Source organism: Dermatophagoides pteronyssinus, unplaced genomic scaffold (assembly GCF_027571235.1).
Source record: "Dermatophagoides pteronyssinus isolate colony J.1.1.1.1 unplaced genomic scaffold, Derpt_VIB-CSIC_2022.12 sq0014, whole genome shotgun sequence".
NCBI classification, from domain to species: domain Eukaryota; kingdom Metazoa; phylum Arthropoda; class Arachnida; order Sarcoptiformes; family Pyroglyphidae; genus Dermatophagoides; species Dermatophagoides pteronyssinus.
Window position 1 is genome coordinate 1,168,467 of NW_027461538.1, and position 24,251 is coordinate 1,192,717.

A 24,251-nucleotide genomic window follows, 5' to 3' on the forward strand; every position below is an offset into this window, starting at 1 on the left:
GCGACCAGACCAGAAAAAAAGAAAACGTGAGTTGAGATATTAATAGTACCAATCATCATCAACAATTGTATAGAGATTCTTTTTGGGTCTTGTTGTTGTTGTTGATTTTTCATATATTCTTTATTTGTCGATTTCTCATCATCCACATTCATTCAAACAACAGTTCACACTCATTTCGTATACATTTTCTTTTTTCCTGTGTGATGATGATGATTTGTCGATTCAATAAAGAAACAAGAAAAAAGTAGTTTCTTCGACCGACCGACTAATTGAAACCTCAATCAAAACACGAAAAAATCCTTCCAATTTATAAATAGTTTTTTCTCTCGCTGTGGATATAGTGTGTGCGTGGAAATAATAATGACGATAAATGATAAGATTCATAGTCCGACTATGTTCATCCGAGTATAGTTCATATTCTTTTTCCGTTTCCAAATATATTACTACTGGAGGAAATAACTCAAGCACACAACCAGAGAAAAACTGTTAAAAAATCGATAAGTTTTTCAACATTTTGTTTCTCGTTTGGTCTATGGTGGTGGTATATAATCATATAATGATAATGATAATAATGGATCATCATTCTAACCAAAGAGAAATATGAATTGAAATAGACAAAAACTGGATACATTTTTCACACTTTTTTATTTGATAGAACCCTTTTTTCTCATATCTTTTTCATTCTGGATTTTTTTCGGTGTGAGAATTGTGTGCGAACGGATTGTTATAGCCGCAATGTTGGTCGAGAAATCGATCCACGAAAAATATTTTTTAGGTCATCCATAGTAATGATGATGAAGATTTCGATCGACAAATCATCATCATCCAAATCTATGCTATATGCAAATTGTTTTACATTTATTTTCCGTTTTTTAGTTTCAGGATGCTAAACAAAAAAATCAGTATCACCATCATCATCATTATGACAATGACAACAACAAACCTTCGAAAAATTCCGACTTCATTACAACAACAATGATTAAACATGAATAATGATGATGATCAAGTGATGTTTAGTGTTGAAACAGGAACTTTTATTCAGCAATCATCATCATCATTCTGATTGTTATGTCATCACCACATCCATGTTGAAAATGATGATGATGTGACCGAAACTATATTTCATTTTGAAAGGTCGATTATGATCGATATAGTGGAAAATCTACATTATTATTATTATTATTAGCCTATATGAATGGATGCATGATAGTTTTATTTGGTTCTGCTTGCTTGTTAGTCAGCTAACTAACTACTATTGATGAAAAAATTGAAATTCCCGTTTTGTTTGTTTTTCATCTGTGCGGACTTAATTGAAGAAAAGAAAAATAACAAGGTTCCAGCAAAATCATTGTTGTTGTTCACAGGTTGCTCACACTATTAATTATTTGACAAAAAATGAAAAAAGAATCAAACCAAATAAAAAATGAAAGTTCATTAGCGGAATAGTTCTTCAAAAACAAATTGTCAAATTTTTCGATAATCAACTTATTTTCAACAAAACTCAGACATTTATTTGAGTTAATCTTGAAGATCAGATCTGCCAAATGATAGAAAAACAAACAGACAAAATTGAATTTGAAAATTGGATGATTTTTATCATCACTTGATTTTCAATTCAAATTGTGGCTGCCAAAAAAAACAATGTTTTTTCTCCCACATATCACTTTGTTATTCGATAAAATTCAATCAAAAATGCTAAATGATTGGAGGATAAATTTACAGTTGAATTGAAAGTGGAAACAAAATTTTATTTCATTTTTTATTGTCAAAAAGTTAATAGTGGAAAATATGATTTGATTTGATCAATTCCAAATGGTATTCAGTGCATGACAGGAATTTTCTGGTCACAATATGGTGCCTTTTTATTTAAGATCATTTTGCGCCATCTATCGGTTGCAAATGGGTTCAAGTTATTTTTGATCTTTTAGTCTGTCTGTTGTGAAATAAAGTTTTGATCAAGCATAATTATTGGAAGCAACACGCATTCGACGTAAATCGATTACAAATAAAACTGTCGTGGCAAAAATACCAAGACGAATGAGAAAAGAAACCCAATATATGGGCTGGGTGAATAGTCTAGTGAAATTGATTATCAATGATATTAGAGAGAATATTGAATAAGTAAATGATAGACAATAATTCTCTTTCAATGCACCAAACAAACCGATCGATGAAATGGCAATACTGAATAAGCTAATGATGCCAACAGCAATGATGACAGCTTTCTATCAATCAATCGAAAAATTATCAATTAATCAAGCAATCTTTTTTCGTATTTACCTTAGCTGTCTCCACTTTAATATCAGGATGTTCTCTATGTGTTTCTTCGGCCACTTCTTCAGCAAGCGAGCAAACAATAATGAACATAATTATTGTCCATATTATCGATATAGATGTCAATGTTATTAAACCATATTTTCGCCATTTAAATCCTGGTGATGGGTCCATTTTGTGTTTTCTTCTTTTCAAAACTTATCAATATAATCTGCTTGCTTTCAAATGATGTAAATGAAAATGAAACAAATAGCACCAAATGTCAGGAATGACAAATCAAAAAATGTATTTTATATTAAAAATAAATTTGAAAATAATGTACAATCGAAAAAATGTTGTTATATTAAATGTCAGTTGTTAGATTGCTAAGTATCACTATTATCATCAATGTTGGTTTTGTATGCAATCTGTGGGAGTTTTTGGTTAAATATTTTCTTTTGTTGTTTGCAATATTTGATTTGATTTGATATTGTAAATAATAGAAAAATAGATCATAGCTATCAATTTATTGACTCAAGGATTTTGCTAGATAAGCAACTTCAACTTATTTATTCAATTATTCAAAAATTTACAAATTAAAGTCGAAAAAAGAAAAGGACAACAAGATTAGTACAAAAAAGAAACATAAAAAACACTACTCGTCGAAAATTTCGTTGTTATCAATATCGACATCGTAATCACCCCTTACATTGATTTGATATGATGATTGTTAAGCCTGTTGTGACTCGCTTTTTATATGTTTTCTTGATAACCTTTGAAAAATAAGTTCGATTATGGGCGGTCTCTAAGAAATCGCGCGCTTTTGCTCGTGTTTGACGGTTGAAGATCCTTATCGCGAAATCAGTTGAAATTTTTTCGAATTTACAGTTCTAAATTTTGCAACATGGACGAAATTGTACGTCTTTTGAAAAACAATTTTATTTAATTTGGGATCGTAAAAAATTGAAAATACAATCGTTTAAATGATGTTGTATAAAATCTGTTGTTGTGTTTTTTGTTGATGCGTTGATGTGATCAGAACTGATTGTGTTCGATGTTTTTTGATGGAAAAGATGATCAATGTGATGTGTTTTTGTGTGGTTGTGTTGTTTGGCGGTTAATTTTTAAACAATGATTCATTTTTCGACGTATTGATGGCGCTGTTCGATTGTTTGATTTTTTCCAATTTCGTAACAGCTTTCAAATGAGTTTTGAATTGTTTAATCCATTTGAATCACGATCGTTATTAGAATATTATTTCAATTAGACAGAGTCTTGTTTTATGGAAAAGACATGATATTTTCGTTTAGAAAACAGGAAAAGATGAATTTGTTATTGAATTTTTGTTTGTTAAATCATTATTAGTTGTACGATTTTTTTGGTTTAAATCCATTATAATAAAAATTAATGTTATGAAAAGGGCTAAATAAATTATGAAAAGTATCGAATAAATTGGAACAAAAAATATTGCCACAAAATACGATATCATCTTTATGCAACTGTATATGGAATAAGTGATTGATAGACAATAGATCTCCATTATAGTACCAAACAAACCGATCAATGAAAAGACAGTTACCAAAATGAAACCCAACCAAATGAAAGAGAATAGATCAATCTGTTTTAGAAAAATAATAATTGTCATGCCAAAATAAGAAAATAAATTTCAATTATCAATTTCAGATAAAAGTAATTCATTATTTCAAACTTACATTCCATGTCGATTGGTGATTAACTTTGATTATCAAATAATCAGCTTTATTTTTATTTGAAATGACCATGATCAATTCAATTAATTTCCATAGAATCGATATGAGGGTCAAAATAACGACGCAACATTTTTTCTGTTTGAGAGATAGCCATTGTCTAGTTGTTGGTGTCTTCATTTTTCTTTTTCAATAATTTTGCTTCAAATCAGAAATTTGGGTTCGATTAGCAAACGAAATAAACCGCAAATCAAAAGTGGATACAATAATTTTTTTTGGTGAAATTCAACGAAATTGTGTTGAAATTGAAAATGGCAAGTGGATCGGTGGATTGAAATCCTTTTTATATGATTTCTGTGTTTGACCGAATAGATTTTCTACAAAGCTATTCCAATATTTATTACTTGCTTCGATTGAGTATTTCATCAGATCATCTTTCAAATAGTTTTCTTTTTGAATTTTGAAAACAAAACATTTTTCATAAAAAATGACGTAATCGAATTTTGAACATAGTATTATCTGATAAATTTTTGGCTGGATAAGAACATTTCAATTTGAATATGCAATTATAATGAATTCATCCTCGGAAATATCATGTTATGCCAACACGATGCCAATCAACCATTCATTCATGATTGCATCCACAAAAAGCAAAATTAATCAATCCAACATGCAAATTGTTGTGATTGAATGGTATTTGAATAGTAAATATTATTATTATTATGGTTATTATTATAATATTTGTTGGTTATATATCATTTTGGTTAAAGAATGAATGAACAAAAACAAGTGATAGATTGATATAGATAAGCACGATTATTCCACAGAATCTAATGGATTGATTGAATGTTGTCGTTTCATTAGGTTACGTAGATCCATTATAAATGAAGCCAATATGAATAATACGATCACATGTACAGTTACATTGATCCAAAAAAATAGACGAAAATCTGTCATAGTCATGGTAGTCATAAAATCAATGAATGTCAATGTCAAATAGATAACCGAAAGGGCATAACTTTCTTGCAATGCACCAAACATACCGATGAATGAAAAAGCAATGGCAATACTGCACATTACCGATGTGACAATAATCAATGTTCGCTATATGATCAATTTGAAGAAAATATTAGTCAGCAAAACTTGATCAATTCATCAACATTTACCTTAGCATATTCCACGGGAATCTCTGGATGTTGTTCATGAACTTTTTTAGCCAGTTCATCATCCGACACAACAACAGTAACGAAGCTGCTCAATGCTATTATAATCGAGAGCAAAGTCAAAAAAATGATTGTATATTTTTTGCAAAGAAATCCTGGTGGTCGTTCCATTTGGATTATCGTTTGTTTCGATGATCGTCCAATGAAGGTTGAAAACAAAACAGAATTTCGAAATTTCAAATTAGCCATTTCAGAATCGATATAAATTGGAAAAACTTTGAATAATATGTTTGTTTCATTTTGATTCAATCAAATTAATGAAATTTTCATACAAGATTTCATTATAATTAGTTGGTGTGAAAACTGAAACAATAATGGCATCTATTGTGATTAAATGGTATTTGAATAGTAAATTTTATTGATTATATCAACATTATTATTATATCTATAAACTACAGAAATGTTTTGATTAAAGAATGAATGAACAAAAACAAGTGAGAGATTGATATAGATTATTCCACCGAATCTGATGGATTGATTGATTGTTGTTGTCTCATCAGTTTACGTAGATCCTTTATAAATGAACACGATATCAATAATACGATCACATTTGCAGCAACATGCCACCCCAAAAATGGATGAAATGCTGTCAAAGCAATCGAAGACATCAAATCAAGAAATGTTAGTGCCAAATAGATAACCGAAAGGGCATAACATTCATCCAATGCACCAAGCAAACCGATGAGTGAAAAAGCAATTTGAACACCGCACATGGACGATATGTACAAAAACACCATTCGCTATATGATTAATTTGGAGAAACAAAAACGAAATCATTAGTGAACAAAACTTGATCAATTCACCAAAATTTACCTTATCATATACCACAGGAATCTCTGGATGTTGTTCATGAGCTTTTTGTAGGACATCATCCAAGTCATCATAGGACACAACAACACAAACGAACAAAACCAATGCAATTATAATCGAAATCGAAGTATAACAAAAGATTGCAGTTTTCTTCATAAGAAATCCTTTTGTTCGTTCCATTTTGATGATCTATCAATGAAGGTTGAATACAAATCCGAATTTCGAAATTAGAATCAGGTATTTTTGAAATTAGAAAAACTTTGCAACTTGTTCTGCAGCGAAACAGTGATGAAATGATAGGAAATGGAAATTGACACTGTGTTGATGAGTCAAACACTTGACAATGGTTTCGACTTGAATATTCAGAAAAAAATGTTGGAAAAATATAAACCATTCATATACAATGTATGGCAGTGAAGTTGGATTCAATCAAATAAACATTATTAATAAAAAAAAATTTGGTTATTGAATGGATTATCATTTATTTGGTTAGTATATGAGGAAAATGAAAATTATGAAAAATACATATTTTCAAAAACAACAGTTCACGATTGTCCAGTTGATTCCAATAATATTGGACGTGGATGAGGTAAATGACGTAAATCTCTTAAATCTTGAACAAAGAAATAGGTTAGGGCGATTAAGAGCACATCGATGATCAATGATAATAATGTATGAAAAAATGTTGTATAGCTGGCCATAGAAGCTGTAGCAACCAAACCAATAAGGTTCAATATCAAAAAAGTAAGTGAAAGTGGATAACTTTCATACATAGCACCGAACATACCGATAAGAGAATAGGTAAATATAAAGCTGATTAGAATGCCCATTATCAACACCAATCCTTGCTATATTTGTTGGGAAAAAAGATTATTCAATTAAGATTATTCAATCAAGATTATTCAATCAATTTCAACCACCAACAAACTATTGATTCATATTTACCGCAGCACTTTCGGCAGAAATTTCTGGCTTTGTTTGATGAATTAGTTTAGCCACTTCATCTTTTGTGACAAGGGTATAAATAAAAGCGGCAGCTGATAATACCATGATAAGTGTTGTTAAAAACATGATGGCATGCTTTTTGCGATAAAATCCTTCCAATCGTTTCATTTCGATTTGTTTAGATGACGAACAAATCATTACATTTGATTCATTCATATCGGTTTGTTTCGATTGAATCATGTTTGAATTTGATGGAATTGTTGACTGCTCACTTTCGGACATGATTATTATCAAACAAAGATGCTAATGCAAAATGATTAATGAATTGATTGATGATTTCAATTCGAGTGAAACCGTCTATATCTACCGAATTGGCTTTCGAAATTCGAACCAATCGATCAAACACAAATCATTCATAAATACTATTTACTTGACTATTTTTGCTTTATTCGATTTAATTTAGCCAAAAATTAATCTAATCAATAGGTTCAACATGGTGATTTAGCGATTTTGGAAAAATGGTCATAATACGCTGGGCCAATATAAAACAGGTTAGATAATATAAACAAATTATAGCTATTAACAATGTATATTTTCCATGCATCCAAATGTTGCAATCATTTATGATGAAAAGTGTTGTTTGTCGTGATTGATTTTGAGCTTTGATTGAAACAAGGGGAATTTTGCTAATCATTAATGACTTATAATTGATACATTTAGCATTCATTTCATCACTTGCATTGTTCAATATAAATGGAAATGTTGACGTTGTTTTGTCGCCATTTCTCATAATTATTTGATCATTTTGAGTGGGAATCAATTCGATTTGACCATTCGACCCGAATCTGGCTATGAATGGAATAATTTTCAATTTAGTTTTTTTCATCATAATTGATTTGGACATGGGTGATTTGGTTGGGAAAATCATTCGATATTGTTGTCGAATGTCATCATTTAAATTACGTTTAATAATGGATTTTTCAGCCATTGATTGTCTTTTTAGCATTTCATTACGAAATCGTCTTTCATATTGCAAATCATAGAATCGTTGAAGAATATTTAAAAATCTGGCCGATTTACCAGGAAATTCTTTGGCTGTTTTTTTCATTGCCAACGATACTAATGAGGGCATTGGATTGTTATAGAATTTGAATTGATTGTCATGTTGTTGAAGATGATTTAAAAATGGTATTTTATACAGGGGGAATTGTTGCCATTTTTTTGTTTGTATTCCATTCGTCTCATTATCGTTTGATGATTGTGGATTCCTTTTTTCAAACTGATCGACATAAACAATGCAATCATTTGCTATATTTTCAATGTGCATCAATTCAAAAATTGTTGATTGTTGGTTATCAGTTTTGAGAAATGTTCTCCAACCGAACGGTGTAATACGACTGAATAATTTGGCTGATTGAAGATTTTTCGTGATGATCATTTGTTTGTTGTTTTGGCTACCTGATGATGATGCTGAATTCTGTGCAATATTCATTGATTTTGATAATGCTTTCGCTCGTTTGGTTGTTTGAAAATGGTCTATAATAATTGCATCATCACTATCCGACGATGTTCGACTTCTTTTTCGTTGTGGTGTTGGTGTTGATGAATTCTGTGTTCGATAGAAGCCATTTGATAGCCATGTTGGTTCGGGTTCATTATCATCATTATCATGAACAATTTGAGCTATATTATCACAATGTTTTTCTTTGGCCAATTTCTCCAACAATTGTTTTAGATGATTGTAGGATTGGCATGTTGAAAATGATTGAAAATCATCAAAATTATCAAATTGCTGCAATTCGAAGCCATCAATGAGATGTGATTCGAATTTAGTTGTTGCCGAATTGCTTTCATCGATCGTCATTTGATATTCACTTTTCAATTGCAAATATAATTTTTTCAAAAAATTTTCCGGGAAATATTGGTATGAACAGCCAAAAATAATCTTATCCAAATCTATGATTCGTCCACGATTCTCATCTGTAGTCGTTTGTCGATGTTGGGATAGATTTTTCAATTTGCCACGAGCCATAATCGGATTTAACAAACAAAAATAAATTTCAAATTGAATAACAATTTCACAATATGGAGGAAGCATGAGGCATTCTCAACATCACAATCAACGACACAATCCATTCATAAAAGATGTGACAGCAATTTGTTCGTTTTTTGTTTTCCGCGAAATTCTTTGTTTGTTTGTTTGTGTTCGATCCTGCTTCGACCGTTTTAGGTCGGTCGTTTTTTTGTTCTGTTTTCAATTTACGAAAATGAAAAAAAATGTCCATTTCCTTTTCATCAAACAGAATTGATGATGATTGTTATCACTGGATGGCGTTCCTGGCAACAATTGAACACACATGAATGGCGATTGAACCAAAAAATAGAAAATCTTTTTTTCTCCCATTTTCCTTCCAATTCATGGCCGAAATGATTTGAATAAAATAATAAGTTCCTACATTGAATTATGATACTTGAGATAGCAAACTCAGTCAAGGATTCAATTCAGTGCTTTTTCAATGTTGAAAGATTTGTTTTGAATGAACATTGGATTCAATTAAAATAACAAATTGAATTGATTGGTCAATGAGGATGACAAGACAAGATCAATGAAATTATTAGCCAAAAGATAACAACAAATCGAGAGACTATTTCGACTATTTCACAATTTCGATTAACCACTGGGTGTATTTTGTTTTGTTTTTGTATTTGATTCGAATGGCTGCAGAGCAACAGCAACAAATCAATATGATGAAAAAGAAGAGAGCCAACAACAAAACACACATATACATCGACCACTTGTTTCGATTTTTCTCTCTTTCAAGATATTTCATTTCGATCATACCACCACCTCCAACCACCAAGACGACAATCGATGATGATAAGAAGTGATAAAAAATATATTTTTGAGTTGAATTTTTCTATTCGTCCAATTCAGTCATTCTTTCGAAAAGATTCAGTGAATCAAAGCAGCAACAACTTTATCCATCTTGATGATTTGAATCACGTTTGTTTGTTATGGTTATCGATATTGATACTGATCAACAAGTGTTGTTTGTTTGATTGGTATCCCATGTAAATTCTCTTCAATCGATCGTTTGATGACGATGACGACTACAAAATATTGTGATTTTCTTGTTTGATTGCAATCATTTCACCATTGATTGAAGTAAGCTGAAAAAATGATGACTGAAGAAGCAACCCTTTATTTCAGTGAACAACCATTGATTGAATGCTCATGCTCAAATCGAATCAATGATTGAATGAATGAATTTATTTCCTATTAATCATGCCAAGTAAAAGACAAAAATTCTTTCGTTTTGGATTAATGAAAAGAATTTTTGCTTTTTGCATTCAATTTAAATTTTGTTTTTGCTAATCACCATTGATTCAATCAGCATTAAAGTGAATGAACAAATTTTTCGCCAATCATCACCGAATTTGATTTCGTTTTCCCCATCCAATCCCTAATCATCATTGATGATGAATTAATTAATGAAGATAAATACGGAACAACAAAACAACATTGAAGTAATATCTTTTCACTTGTCATCAATGTGATTGATCGATCGATCAATCGAAAAACAGCAAGATTCTTCAGCAAATTGATGATGAGCCAAAAATATTTCTGTTTCAATTATTACATGGTCATCATCATCATAGGTGTGAATTATTCAAGCAAATAATAATAATTCTTTGAGAGGAGAAAAATCTTCTTAAATCTCAAGTTTATTGTTGCCGTCATTAAAAAAGATATTGACATGGTATGTATTTTATGATTATTGTTGCTCAATTGTCGTCCTTGGTTGATTTTATTTCTTGAACAAAATTGGTTTTTGTCTTGTGAAAAACGGAATCCTATTCAACCAATTGATTGGAGTTTGTTTTTTGTTTTGTTTGGATGTTGTAATCGTTGTTTTGATGAAAGAAAATAGTCTATGATTTGAAAATTCAATGTTGAAATATGTTGAGCAGGCCAATGAATCGATGGATCGATTGACCTTAAAACGAAAAAATCATTGTTGATCTCGAGGATTCAGTGACGCCATGCTCTGATTAATTTTGTTTTGTTTTCTTCAAACAAACAAAATCTAGATAGATTTTAATTATAGCGTTTTTTCCAGAAAATTATCAAATTTAAATTTCTTTTCATTTGAGTGAAAATGATAAATATTCAGCATTCGATTCGATTCGGATGAAACAAAAGACAAAAAATATTAATGATTGATAGAAATAGATCTTCGCTGAACAACAACAACAACAAAAAACTCTTTTTGTCATCATTTCTGTTTTTCTTACTGGAAAAGAATTGACCCGTTTTTCCGTCTCAATTTCTCTCTCCATCTTTTCCCCAGTATTTTTGACTGGTTTTTTCATTTGAAAGAAACTAGATTTTTCCAAAATAACCAGAATTTCTCTATGTTGAACCATTGTCAATATTGTGTATCTGCGAAATGGCATAATTTTTGATCTGGCATCCGTTATATGTTTGTTTGACTGTTTGAATGTGTTTCTCTCGAAATGAGCTTGTTTTTGATGATGATGTGAATCTATCTCTCTTGAAAAACGGTTTATTATTGTTGTGTCAGCCAGTGTCTGTTTCCAAATCGTAACTTGTTTGGCCAGTTTTTATTATTATTGGCTTGTCTGAATGTATTTCTCTCTATATTTCACTCAATGTTACTTCCTTTTTTCTGAATCTGAATATGAAAAAAATCCTCATCCATCCATCATCCATTTGGATATACGCACAATTCATTGTTGATTTGGTCTATGTTGTTGTCAGTGTTGCACCATTGATAGTATCGATAGTTTGATATTTTCAAAACACCAAACAATTTGTCACCATTTTCAAACATCTGTGTGTTTGATATGATGTTTTTTGAATGTTTTGATTTCTGTGATTGACAAGTGAAAAAACACCATTTTTTGTTTAAATGTTTGATTGATTCGAATCGCATATTAAAATTGTCGTTGTTTGATTGACATCAATCGAAAAAAGCATAAAATAGAATATTGTTTTGATTATAAATTATTGAATATCATTATTTTGTCCTGGTGGATAGATGAAAATGATCAAACATTCATCGTTATTTAAATGGCCACAGAATAGTGGTGCGACTAAAATGATCAATACTGCTGATAGTATTATTACGGGCAGTCAACTTGGATCATCATCCTCGATTAATGGCAATAATAATGCAACATCATCCACAACCTTATCGACGAATAATGCAAAAACAAAACAACAATCATCATCATTATCATCATCATCATCGTCGTCATTAGCGTCAAGTCAACAACAACAACAGCAATCATCTACACAACAGCAACAAAAACTATGGATTCATCCTCCAGCTACTTTACAAAATGGACATATAGCATATTTAGTCAAGGTAATAATCAAGATGGATTGATGATTGAATTTTATTTATCTTTTTATTTGATTGATTGGCGGGATTAAGATGTTTGCATGTTGCTATTGCAAAACTACGTCATGTTTCTACGTAGACATTGTTGATAATTTTCTAATTAGATTTGTGTTTTTAGAGACAAATGAATTGATAATTGAAAATGTTTGATCATTTTCGTTGTCATCATTTAGCTTGGCCAATTATAATGGTTTTGTAATATTAAAATGCAATCTCTTTTCTCTCTTCTCTTTTCTCTTTTTTGTCAGTATTTTGGCAATGTAGAAGTTAATCAACCGAAAGGCATCGATGTGGTGAAAGAAAGTATCAATAAATTGAAATTTATTCAACCGTTAAAAAAGTCTGAAGGACAAAAGATTCCTAAAGTAGAATTAACAATATCGGTGAACGGTGTTGCCATACAGGAACCGAAAAGCAAGAAAATATATTGCCAATTCCCATTGCACAGGATATCATATTGTGCGGATGATAAAAATGAAAAGAAATTTTTCAGTTTTATTGCCAAAGATTCGGATACCGATAAACATTTATGTTTTGTATTCATGTCGGAAAAAATGAGTGAAGAAATCATTCTCACCATTGGACAGGCATTCGATTTAGCTTATGCCAAATTTATTGAAACTTCCGGAAGAGAATTGGAAATCCGCAAACAGTTGATCATATTGCAGAAAAAAGTCTGCCATTTGGAAGAGGAAAATAAACTGTTGAAAGATAAACTTGCTAAATACGAACCAGTCTATGTTGATGGTAATAGTGATAATAATAATACAAAGCCATCATCATTATCATCCTCATCATTGTCATCGTCCTCATCTCGTTCCAACAATGGCGTAGATCTATTGTCTGATGATATTGTCAACGTTAAAGATAATAAAGATTCAACAATGATGAACGGACATAATAAATTAAAGTCTACTTTGAATTCGGTTACCGTTCCTCCACTCCAACCACCACCCAGTTTGAAAAATCATCGTAATCAGCAAATTAATCTGATCGATGTTGATATCGAGTGCAATGATAATACGGCCTCATTATTGAATCATAATAACAATGAGTTACTGTCATTGAACAATAATGCTGTACAATCAATCAACGATTTGTTCGATGAAGACTTCAATCCAAGAGCCAATGATGATAATCAATCCGCTAAGGTTTCAACAAACAATTCTAATATAGTCCAAAATATTAGTCCGATTGACCAGAATTTGCTCGGTGTTACTATCTCACAGGAAAAAGATATTTTCGGTTGCGAACCATTCCATCAGATACCAACCGGATGTGATGATCCATTCGGTATGCCTCAATTTCAAGGTTCAAATGATTTAGATTCAGCTATCGATAACATTGATAAACGATTAGCCGAAATGAGAGTAAGTATTTCTCCATTGATAAATTGATCATCATTTAATTCTTTTATAAAATAGGATGGATTCAGTCAAGGATTATCGGCGGATGGATTCAATTTGGATTCTTGAATAGTGGTTATATCCCAACCGACCGACGTTCATTCACCCCAATTATTTAGCTAAAATTATTAACACTTTTGAATGTTGTTTATTGATTTTACAAAATATTAATTTAATAATCCTAATACATATCGACCTGAATGACGAAAACACTTGAGAATCACCAGAATTGAGATTAATTAATTAATTGTGATCATTGCATTCATTCCATAATGACAAAAACCAAAATAATTTCAGAGTTTATATTCAAAAAAAGTATTCTTTCAGAAAAATTTATTAAAAGTGCCTAGTTTTATTATGTAAATGTTGCCTTTATAAAAAAATTGTAAATGAGTTTGATATGAAAAACATATTGGAGTGTTCAATTCATTCAATGACAATGTGTGTATAAGTAAGTATAAAATGAAAATATTTCCAAAAAAACGAACAAACAAATCAGCAAAGGATGATATGCAGGTCACCATGATCAACAATGAATGTTGTTATTGCTGTTGATCAATGTGGTCATTTCATTGGTATATTGCTTCATGATTGCTTGATATTCTCCTTTGTAATCTATGGTGGATAATATTAAACAAAATTATTATTATTCTCGACAATGAAAAAATTACCTTTACTAAATTCAATCAGATAAAGTGATTCATCGGGCAGATTGCGCACAACATCATCGGTGATTAAAATTTTTACTGTGGATGGACCGATTAGACAAAATCTTTTGAAATAAGTGCATTTCGATGAATTATGAGGTAATAATGTAGCAATCAATTTGGACTGTAGCTCATGGACAGTCAGTGTATCGAGATAGATAGCATGAAATAGTTCATCATTATGCGAACAAACATATATTGATAATTTGGATTTGATACTTTTCCAATGTAGCGCATTATATAATCGTATGCCATCGGTAAGGCCGCATATTTGAATCAAATCATCCTTGGATAACATTAAAAAATCTGAACCAGAAAAATTTTCAAACATTGATGAATAACCATCAAAACGATTGTCTTTCAGCCATTTTTGTGTTTCGTCCCATGTTGCCGTGGAGGTTAACATTGTCTGCTTCGACGACGATGATAATGCTGATGCTGCTGATGAGGATGATGATGGCACGATTGTTGTTGTGGTTGATGATGTTGTTGGAAAGGCTGAGAATGAGAATTCATAGCTATTGTCACTGATATCCGAAAGCAAATGACAAATGGAATTGTTATTATGATTTGCTATGGATGACGTTTTCTCCACATTATTTGATGGACTTGTGGCACCAATAGCTTTCGAGATTGGCGATAATATTTTTGATTTATTGATTGTTTCCATCAGGTTAACGTATTCATCCGAATCGATTGATTTGGAAAGATTTTGCAGTAAATCCGATCCGATTATCAAGTTGGAATTGGTGGATAGATTATATAGAGCGAATGCATCTAATGAACAATCAGTGAATACGGTACAATCGTAGGATGGCTGAAATTTTTCCTGTTCGGTTACCGGTTTTCGGCTCATTTTTTCTCGGTCGGTTTTATGTTTTCGATCGGCACCTTTTGGTTTGAATACTTTGACCTGACAAGACGCGGCATGAAGACAATGAGTGGGGTCATCTTTTGAATAAGTTTCTATTAGAATTCGAAATGGTACACCTTTTTCGCCACCATGTTTTTTCGGTGTGAATTCTGTGCTGATGCAATTGATCTGCAACAAGAAACAAAACATAGTATTCACCAACAAATAACTAACAAATAGCATACCCGAATGAAAACACCCGTCTCTTTAGTTGGGTCCCAATAGAATTCCGAACGGTTAACGCATTTAGCATCATTACGAACATCTTGTATACCATACGATAATGGAACATCAATTTCAATAACTCTTTCGGCGGGACGCTGTTCTTTCCATTGTTCGATCAGTTCTTTTTCAATGTATTGCAATCGTCGATCATGAAAGCAAACACGAATTATCGTCTTTAACATTTTGCCCTTCATTTCGCTTAAATCTCCAACTTTTTTCAATTTAATTTCGTAGGATTGTCCTATTTATTAGGGACATGATTATTTTGTTAATTTATTATCAAACAACAAACCTTGATTCAAGTAAGTCATTGTTTCTTCATTCATTTTGATCGCAATGGATGTTGATGCGCCTAAAACATATTGAAATTTGCTTGGTTCATTCGGTTTGACGGTGATGGCTGATGTGGATGCATTGGTGGTGGATACCATCGATTGCGAACGATGATGATGATGATCCAAATGAACTAATGTTGATGTAGAACTAGTTCCACTACCAGACGATACATTGTTATCCTGTCCACCATTACTAGAATTATTCGATATAATATGCGAGAAAAATGTCGTGGAAGGTGTTGATATTGATGTCGAAGTCGACGACGATGGTGAAGAAGCTGTCGATTGTGTGGCTATCTGTATGGCTGATGGACTAAATGGTTCGCTAGCAACAACACTTCTCACATCAGGAACTGAAGAACTATGCCGAACAGATGTTGACAATTGATTGGATGGAGTTTGCAAAGCTTCATGATGATTATGGTGATGGCCATGATGGTGATCTTGATTATCATTAAGATTGATCAAATTATTTGAAATCAATAAATGAATATTACCGCCATCGCTATTATTACGCTCCGAACTTGGACAAAATCTTTTGATTGCAGTTGATTGGACATCATCCACATCATCATTGTGATCATGATAAGCTGCCAGACGATTTTTCTTTCCATGCACAACAGCAATGGGTTTTTCTTCCTGGTTATTATTACTGTTGTTATTGTTATTTTGCTGTTGTTCATTATTTCGATTATTATTGGAACGAGGATCCAATGTTGAGGTAGATGTTAAATGGTGATGATCGCCACCATGTTGATGATGAAGATTATAATGATGATTATGATGCTGTTGCTGTTGTTGCTGTGATCGTAAAGAAGCAGCCAGACTAGAAGTTAATATGAAATTATTATGGGATGATTGAATTGTGTTGTTGTTTGCGATACTGCTGCTGCTATTATTATTGTTGTTGTTACTGTTATTTTGGCCATTTTGGTGGTTTTCATTGTCATTTTCATCATTGGACGAATGGTGTGCATGATGATTGTGGTGATGATGATGATGCGGATTTTGATGATGATCATGATGATGATGCTGGAGATTGCTATGATGGGCATGGTTAACAGTGTTCTGATGGTGATGGTGATGATGCTTCAATGATGAAAGACTTGGCAGTGCCATCAATGCTTCGCTGTTGAGAAACGAAAAATGAATAATTAAACAAAAAAACTACGATTGATAACATCTATAGATTGAATCTGGTCAAGTGTGTCCTTTCTGTCCTGATCTAAGTTCTGTTCCTGTGAATTTGATTGGATGGTGAAAAAATCAATCGACTATACTGTCGGATGGATCTGGATTAATGAATGAATGAAATCACTCACTTATTGTCACAGCATCATCAAATTAAAATTGAATAGTCTATGTATGAATGTTATCTCTCTTCAAACATAATAATGTTCCATTCACTTTGTTGATTTAGATTTAGTTCATCAATATGTGGTGGATGGGTAAATTTCCATTCTTTTTGGCCAGATGACAAAAATTTTCCAGAAATTATGTTTCAACAGAAAAAAAATCCAATCAATCTAATGACCTTTGTACTGATTATAGAGTTCATTCAATTATCATTCAATTTCGATGGCCATTTCTGCTGATAATGATGATAATGATGATGATGCATTACTGGCATTGGCAAATTAGTTATGCGAATTACTATCATATGATATGATGTGATATGTTACATTAAAATGGTTGATGCAAACTAGTCACTACTAGATATGACCGGATAGATAACATACTAAATAAATAAGAAAAGGATATATTCTATCATGATGATGGCAGTGTTGCATATATAAAAGTGGTATGATTTATAAAAAACTGAAATGTCATGATGATTATTTATGAATATACTGACCTCATGTTGAAGGAAGCTGTTCCAAGTTCGATGCCCAAACCGGATAGGCTACCATCGAAATCCTGCGCTAAGGCATCATCAATCTCCACATTCCATTGACCGATTGTTGTACCCATGTTGGATAATATTTGGTTATGGTGAGGATGATGATGATAATTATGTTGTTGATTGTTATTATCTACTTCCTCTTGGCCTCCACCATTGTTATCGTTGACGTTTTGGTCATCGTCGTTGTCATTGTCATCATCGGCAACAACAATAACATCATGGTTGTTGTTTGTGGTTGCCCTCAATGATGACGGTGATATAAACAGTGGTCGTATTGAAGGTGGTTGGGGCGATAACGATGATAATGATGATGATGGTGATATTGATGAATGATTGGAATGATATTTGTTATTATTATCATTAATTATCGATAATAATGATGATGATAATTTTGTTGTTGACGGTGTAGGTGTTGTTGCTGTTGTGGATGATGTTACGGAAGTTGTTTGGCAAGACGTTGAAACGATATTGGTTTGTTGTTGCTATTCGAATTTTGGTTAAAACAAAAACAAAACAAAAAGAGCAAATGTTTAAAATGATGAAAAACTCAATATTGATGATGCCAAACTCGATATCATCATTCAATCATAGGATTGATTAAGATCATGACAAGTGTCAAAACCGTTTTGCCAGTTGTCAATCAAAATCATTATGAAAAGGAAAAGAAAAGCGAAAAATGCAAGTTTTGAAAGAAAAGTTATTTCTGGTCATAGTAAAGGGTTAAAACATTGAAAATTACCAATTTGATGAATGCTGTGTGAATTTGATGGTGATGATATGGATGGTTTGTGTTGGCTGATGATGGTGATAATGGAAAAATTGGTGTGGGTGGCCGATGATGAAGATGATGGAGATGGAAATGATTATGATTATTGTGATGATTATTGTTATCATCACTATCCTCATCGTTAGCATTGAGGAAAAAATTGGAATTGGAATCATCGGGGGATAGATCCAGTGAAAATGATCGTCGTAATGGAAAAAGTCGAAGCATTTTGCTTTATTGTTGTTCGCTTAGTATTGCCTATACGATGAGCATAAGGGGAAAAAATACCAATTATAATCGGGTAATAAGATAATTGAAAGGGTGACCAACGATCAAACAAAAACAATTTCAACATTATCATTATGAAATTTTCCTATTAAAATCCAATCAAAATAACTGCCTGTCTCTACTTGTTTTAAAAAGAAAAAGAAAGGTGTCAGAAAATGGACCATGTATCTATTTGATAATAATATTTATTTTTTGTTCGATACGGATGGAAATGAGAAATTGCCCCATCATCATCCTAATCATGCGATCATAAAAATGTAATGTCACAGGCAACAAATGACACAAGCAACAGCAATTTGTGGTAATTATACTTAGAGAGCCAAATTTATTTTAGGTCATTTGGTTTGGTTTTGCTTTACTTATCACACTAACTAAGTGAAATCAATAATGATGTTGGATAATGTCGCAGATTCAGAAAATACCTTGAATTTGTTTTTGTGAGAAGATTTGGAAAACTAAAGAAAAAAATTTGTACAGAATGATGATGAAAATTGATTCATCAACAATAATTGATCAATAATGTTGATCAATGATGATGAGCGATCATTGATTGATTTCAACAATGCAGATGATAATGATAATGATGATGGTAATAATGTTGATGATGATGATGATGAAACAATATTCATCAACAATCCAATGGATTCGATAATAATCATTTTTTATTGGATTCCAATTGATAATCAGAAATAATTCATTCACAATCAAACAACTAAACTGAAACGATGACAACAAATGGTGAAAAAACGACGAAAATTCCAAGGAAATTTATATGGAAATCAAATCAACATTTGAAACAAACACAGTGAGTGTATGGCGATGAAATGACATCCAACACTCAAGTCGATGGCGATGATGGCGATGAGCGCTGAGGATGTGTGTGTGGTAGGGAAGCACATAGGCCAACGTTGAAACAACAAAAACGACGACGACGACCAAACAAATTAAACTAGTTTATCATCCAAATGTATTAATGCCTTTTGATGGTCGAAGACTCTTGATTTTTCTGGATTTTCACGACGAACGAACAAACGAAGAAAATACACAAAGTTGATATGCGACTATTATACCATCATCGATCGATCGATCTTTGATGGTTGGAAAAAATATGATGAAAATATTTTAGCAAATATAAGATATAGTAACACCAAAATTGACATTATCATCACCGTTACCATTAACACGGACCACCACCACAGATCATTATTATTCATTAGGAAAAGGCAAATAAATCAACAACAAAAAGCTGAACAAATAATGAAATTCAAATATCAATATTGAAAAGTGGAAAAAATTGTTTGTTTGGTTGCTACTATTTTTACAACTTGGATATTATCATTTGAAAGAATCTTTGATGTTGTTGACCAACAAATATTTGCTATTCAAGCGATGGACATACAAGTGGTTATCATTTGCTTGAAGCAAAGGATAATCAGCGATATTGAAAAGATATTTGATAATTTCAATTTTAGACCACAACAACCGCTGCTATCGAATTGCAAAATCAAACAACAAAAATGGCAAAGAATAGATTATCACATTGTAGGTTGTTATTATCATGCTAGAGAATCACCATACCAAGAATAATAGAAAAAACACTCGACACAGAACAAAAAGACAAGGAATACGCACATTTTATGGACGAAATGAATTTGGTGAAACACACATGTGTACAAAATGGCCAAACAAAATTTGATGATGAGCATTTTAATATGACGATTGATGATTTGCTGCAAAACACACAGATAATAATATTAATTTTATCAACAAAAAAGATGTTATTTTTGTTCGTTCAAATATCACCATCGATCGAAAATGGTGGTAATCCGAATTGATTTTGTTTATTTGTTTTGGTTAATTTAGTGGCAATCACATTTTGTCTTAGTTTTGCTGATGATAATATATAAATTTAGATTAGCTTTCCTCTTCATTCTTCACCAACTTGTTGATGTTTCTTTTTTTGATTGGCTGTTGTTGATTGCCAATATTTATGTAATGATATGTCAATACAGACGCTTCTTTCAATGGCAATCATTTCGAACAAAACATAAATATCAATTCAATGATGATCGGTACAAGAATTGTATTGAAAATTTGTTATTACTGTTTGATAATTCTGTTTGAATTTTGTTTCACAGATAAAAACCGGGAAATCGAACGACTAATTCGCAAGAATACATTCAAGCAGCATTGTAACGGATTTCATCATGATAATTATCTGTTTGTTTATGTTTGTTTCCAGAATATTTTTGTCCAATCCGAAAAAAGAGAGTTAATCCGTATCACGCAAAATGTGCTAGCAGCAAATATATAGAATCGAATGTCGAATGTCGAATTAGTCGGGCGTCTATATTGACATAAACGGGCGATTCTTTTCCAATTTTAACGAATTTTGATTTGGTCGAATTCAACAATTTTTTTAATTGCAAAAATTCGAATAAAAACAAATGTCATCAAAAAAGGAAATGTTAAATGACATCCGACGGTAGTGTATGGCGCAAACGCAAAAAATAAGTTTATGTTTGAATGGAAAATGAAAACAAAGTATCATGATATTGATGTTGAATGATAATCAATATAAACAAAAACATCTAAATCCGAAAAACAAAAAATTATTCAATGTTATTTTATTGATGATCCTGGATTTCAGGATTTTCGAGAAAATCAGCCAAAGATAATGTCAACAACCACTATTTGAAATTGGCTTTCATTTTGCCCATGACAAAATAACTGATGACACTGATTATGATGACATTGAACTCATTTCTTGCCACTCAATCCCAATTAATCATCATCAGTACGTTGAGATAAACGGTTTGACATGTTTAGAACAATATTTATTTATTATTTTCCCATCATATCACGAGATATGGCACTACATCGCATATTCCGGTTCATTTCATTATCATCACCATGTTTCATTGACCCATCCATCGATGAGAAAAACGACAAAATTTTTATTCCACAAAAACCGGAAGAGGATATAATCTGGGGAAAAATTCGAAAGAAACTCAACCAAAATGATGAATAAATTTTGGCTCCAAATTCAATTTCTGAAAACCAGAAACACCAAGATGAAAATCGATCAAATTCACAGGAGTTCTATCCATTGAGAAACCATGCCATGATTTTTCGCATGTCTGTTTTGAGATTTACATTTTTCAAAGAACTTCAATCAATATTTCTTGATTTGTAGTGATGATTTTTATATATAGATTTTATTAATGGGTGTTTTTGTGTTTGGTGTGTGTGATGTGTAATAATTTGTTGAAAATTTTACTTTTTCAATAAGAATTTTTAATGTTTCAAACAATGTGGAGACTGATTGATGAGATTTAAAACCAAAATCAGATTTTAGTTATTACATTTGATCAAAAAAACATTTTCTTTTCAATTTTAGCCTGTTATTTGGTATTAATAAAATAAATATTCACTGCCATGTTAATGAGAGAAATCAACATTTGTTTGAAAATTTGTTCAGTTTATCTGCTGTTGTTTATGATATAGGTTTAGGCCATCATTTGATTTGGAAGGGACTTGGTGGTTGAATATATAAAAAGGTTTCTGGTTTTACAATAATTCCCCATGATGCGATGTGCTACTACTAAACCTGGCAACAATTATTCTTTTTACGTTCAGCATTATCTGTTGGCAGAATAGTGACTGGTGTAATGTTATCAGGCGATGATTGATCATCAGCATTATCATTACGAATCTGTTTTTGCGACACTATACGATAAATTTCTGTGAGAATCTGTTGAAACGCCGCTTCCACATTAGTTGAATCCAATGCAGAGGTCTCGATAAACGAAAGATTATTACGTTCTAAAGGGGGAGAATCAACAAAGCATGAGCTTAATGATCGATAATAGTGATAACTTACCAGCAAAAGCTCTAGCTTCATCGGTAGGCACGGCACGAAGATGGCGAAGATCACTTTTATTGCCAACAAGCATTATCACAATGTTTTGATCGGCATGATCGCGTAACTCTTTGAGCCATCGTTCGACATTTTCATAGGTCAAATGTTTTGCAATATCATAGACCAACAGGGCACCCACTGCACCACGGTAATATGCACTGGTGATTGCACGATACCTTTCCTGTCCGGCTGTATCCCAGATCTGTGCCTTGATCGTTTTGTTATCCACTTGAATGCTACGCGTTGCGAATTCCACACCGATGGTCGATTTACTTTCCAAATTGAATTCATTACGCGTAAAACGAGATAATAGATTACTTTTACCAACACCAGAATCACCGATTAAGACCACTAAAGTTATGAGATAACGCCCAGTCAAACATAAATTAACGTCAGATATTTCATGATATCACATGTCAAGTAGGATCAACAAACCTTTAAATAAATAATCATATTCATCATCTTTGGAACTCATTTTTCTTCAATTGTTGATTTATTCCCTAAAAAATATAAAACAAAATTTAGTTCAACAATGACGATGAATGTGTCAAACAAAAATCAGGAAGAAATATTTATTTTGGTGAAACTTGAAAAATAATGATGATGATGGGTTGTTTTCTCCTGTCAACTGAGAATGAGAAACAAATTCTATAAGAAAATTAATGATATTCAATCAATTCTGATGAGGACTTTGTTTCAAATAACAACAAAAACTCAAAGAGAAAACAAACAGAATGAAATGGTAATGTGATGAGAGATCGAGGTTGATGTCGATGTTTAATGTTGATGATGATGATACAAAACAAGGCAAAAAACCTTCGATGGCGAGGATATTATGACTATTTGTATGATGATGAGTGTGTATAGCCAATGCTAAATACAGTCAACAATCGACAATAACCAAAAACAAAATCATTATTTTCCAATATCTAACCATATCAAACACCTACTCTCTCTCGCTATATCTCTACTGGATATGATCAAAAATATTTTTGCATGCAGAGATAAAATTGATAAACTCATCAAACAATTTCTTTCGATGAAAAACAATAATTTGATTCGGCCAATTAGAAAAATTACTTACCAAGAAAATGAACTCGATATGTTTGGTTCTTCGAAAAAGAATTGGATGAAATACAAATGATAATGATAATGGTAAATTTGGATGAAATAGAATGTTTCATTAAATCTTCAAAACACAACAAAATTTCAATAAAGAAAAATAAAGCCAACGAATTCCTTTTGCGCCTAGCTTTTTGGGTAACACAGTGTGTGTGCTTGACTGGCGAGTGTGTTTCTTCATCCAGTCGTTCTACCCTAAATACCACTACCAATAGTGGTGGTACACAGAAATATCGATACAGGCATTCTGCGTTTCACTCGATGAAATGAAAATAATTTAAATTTTGTAAATTGATCA

At 31.9% G+C, this 24,251-nt stretch overlaps 4 protein-coding genes and 1 long non-coding RNA gene across 9 annotated transcripts; 2 read left to right on the plus strand and 3 right to left on the minus strand.

Moving 5' to 3' along the window:
- Positions 1-1,727: 1,727 nt before the first annotated feature.
- On the minus strand, positions 1,728-9,562 carry LOC113794785 (uncharacterized). Of its 3 annotated transcripts, XM_075822046.1 has the most exons (8): positions 6,938-9,562; positions 6,780-6,840; positions 5,996-6,698; positions 5,126-5,922; positions 3,966-5,063; positions 2,913-3,871; positions 2,281-2,492; positions 1,728-2,225 (listed from the first exon to the last, which is right to left on the minus strand). In XM_075822046.1, exon 1 carries the CDS (start codon positions 9,033-9,035, stop codon positions 7,413-7,415), a length of 1,623 nt encoding a protein of 540 aa, XP_075678161.1. In that variant the 5' UTR covers positions 9,036-9,562; the 3' UTR covers positions 1,728-2,225; positions 2,281-2,492; positions 2,913-3,871; positions 3,966-5,063; positions 5,126-5,922; positions 5,996-6,698; positions 6,780-6,840; positions 6,938-7,412. The 3 variants fall into 3 exon arrangements, with proteins under 3 accessions (XP_075678161.1, XP_075678160.1, XP_027200726.2); XM_075822045.1 differs by having other exon boundaries at positions 2,963-3,871; positions 5,996-6,840; XM_027344925.2 differs by having other exon boundaries at positions 5,996-6,840.
- On the plus strand, positions 7,441-14,136 carry LOC113794772 (uncharacterized). 2 transcript variants are annotated; one of them, XM_027344905.2, is made up of 4 exons: positions 7,441-7,488; positions 12,001-12,330; positions 12,615-13,736; positions 13,791-14,136. In XM_027344905.2, the coding sequence occupies exons 1-4, from the start codon at positions 7,456-7,458 to the stop codon at positions 13,839-13,841; spliced, it is 1,536 nt and encodes a 511-aa protein (XP_027200706.1). In that variant the 5' UTR covers positions 7,441-7,455; the 3' UTR covers positions 13,842-14,136. The 2 variants fall into 2 exon arrangements, with proteins under 2 accessions (XP_027200706.1, XP_027200707.1); XM_027344906.2 differs by lacking the exon at positions 7,441-7,488 and adding an exon at positions 10,175-10,698.
- Positions 14,105-20,817, minus strand: LOC113794754 (uncharacterized). The gene is made up of 7 exons (XM_075822043.1): positions 20,542-20,817; positions 18,595-18,879; positions 17,808-18,337; positions 15,910-17,081; positions 15,578-15,858; positions 14,444-15,521; positions 14,105-14,387 (listed from the first exon to the last, which is right to left on the minus strand). The coding sequence occupies exons 2-7, from the start codon at positions 18,847-18,849 to the stop codon at positions 14,299-14,301; spliced, it is 3,405 nt and encodes a 1,134-aa protein (XP_075678158.1). The 5' UTR covers positions 18,850-18,879; positions 20,542-20,817; the 3' UTR covers positions 14,105-14,298.
- A 45-nt stretch (positions 20,818-20,862) lies between these two features.
- Positions 20,863-22,292, plus strand: LOC142645558 (uncharacterized). Its single transcript, XR_012846666.1, has 2 exons — positions 20,863-20,981; positions 21,048-22,292. It is a non-coding gene; the product is annotated as an uncharacterized LOC142645558 (long non-coding RNA).
- Positions 22,109-24,087, minus strand: Rab11 (RAS oncogene family member Rab11). Of its 2 annotated transcripts, XM_027344912.2 has the most exons (4): positions 23,916-24,087; positions 23,267-23,331; positions 22,793-23,182; positions 22,109-22,734 (listed from the first exon to the last, which is right to left on the minus strand). In XM_027344912.2, the coding sequence occupies exons 2-4, from the start codon at positions 23,304-23,306 to the stop codon at positions 22,514-22,516; spliced, it is 651 nt and encodes a 216-aa protein (XP_027200713.1). In that variant the 5' UTR covers positions 23,307-23,331; positions 23,916-24,087; the 3' UTR covers positions 22,109-22,513. The 2 variants fall into 2 exon arrangements, with proteins under 2 accessions (XP_027200713.1, XP_027200712.1); XM_027344911.2 differs by lacking the exon at positions 23,916-24,087 and having other exon boundaries at positions 23,267-23,539.
- Between the last annotated feature and the right edge of the window lie 164 nt (positions 24,088-24,251).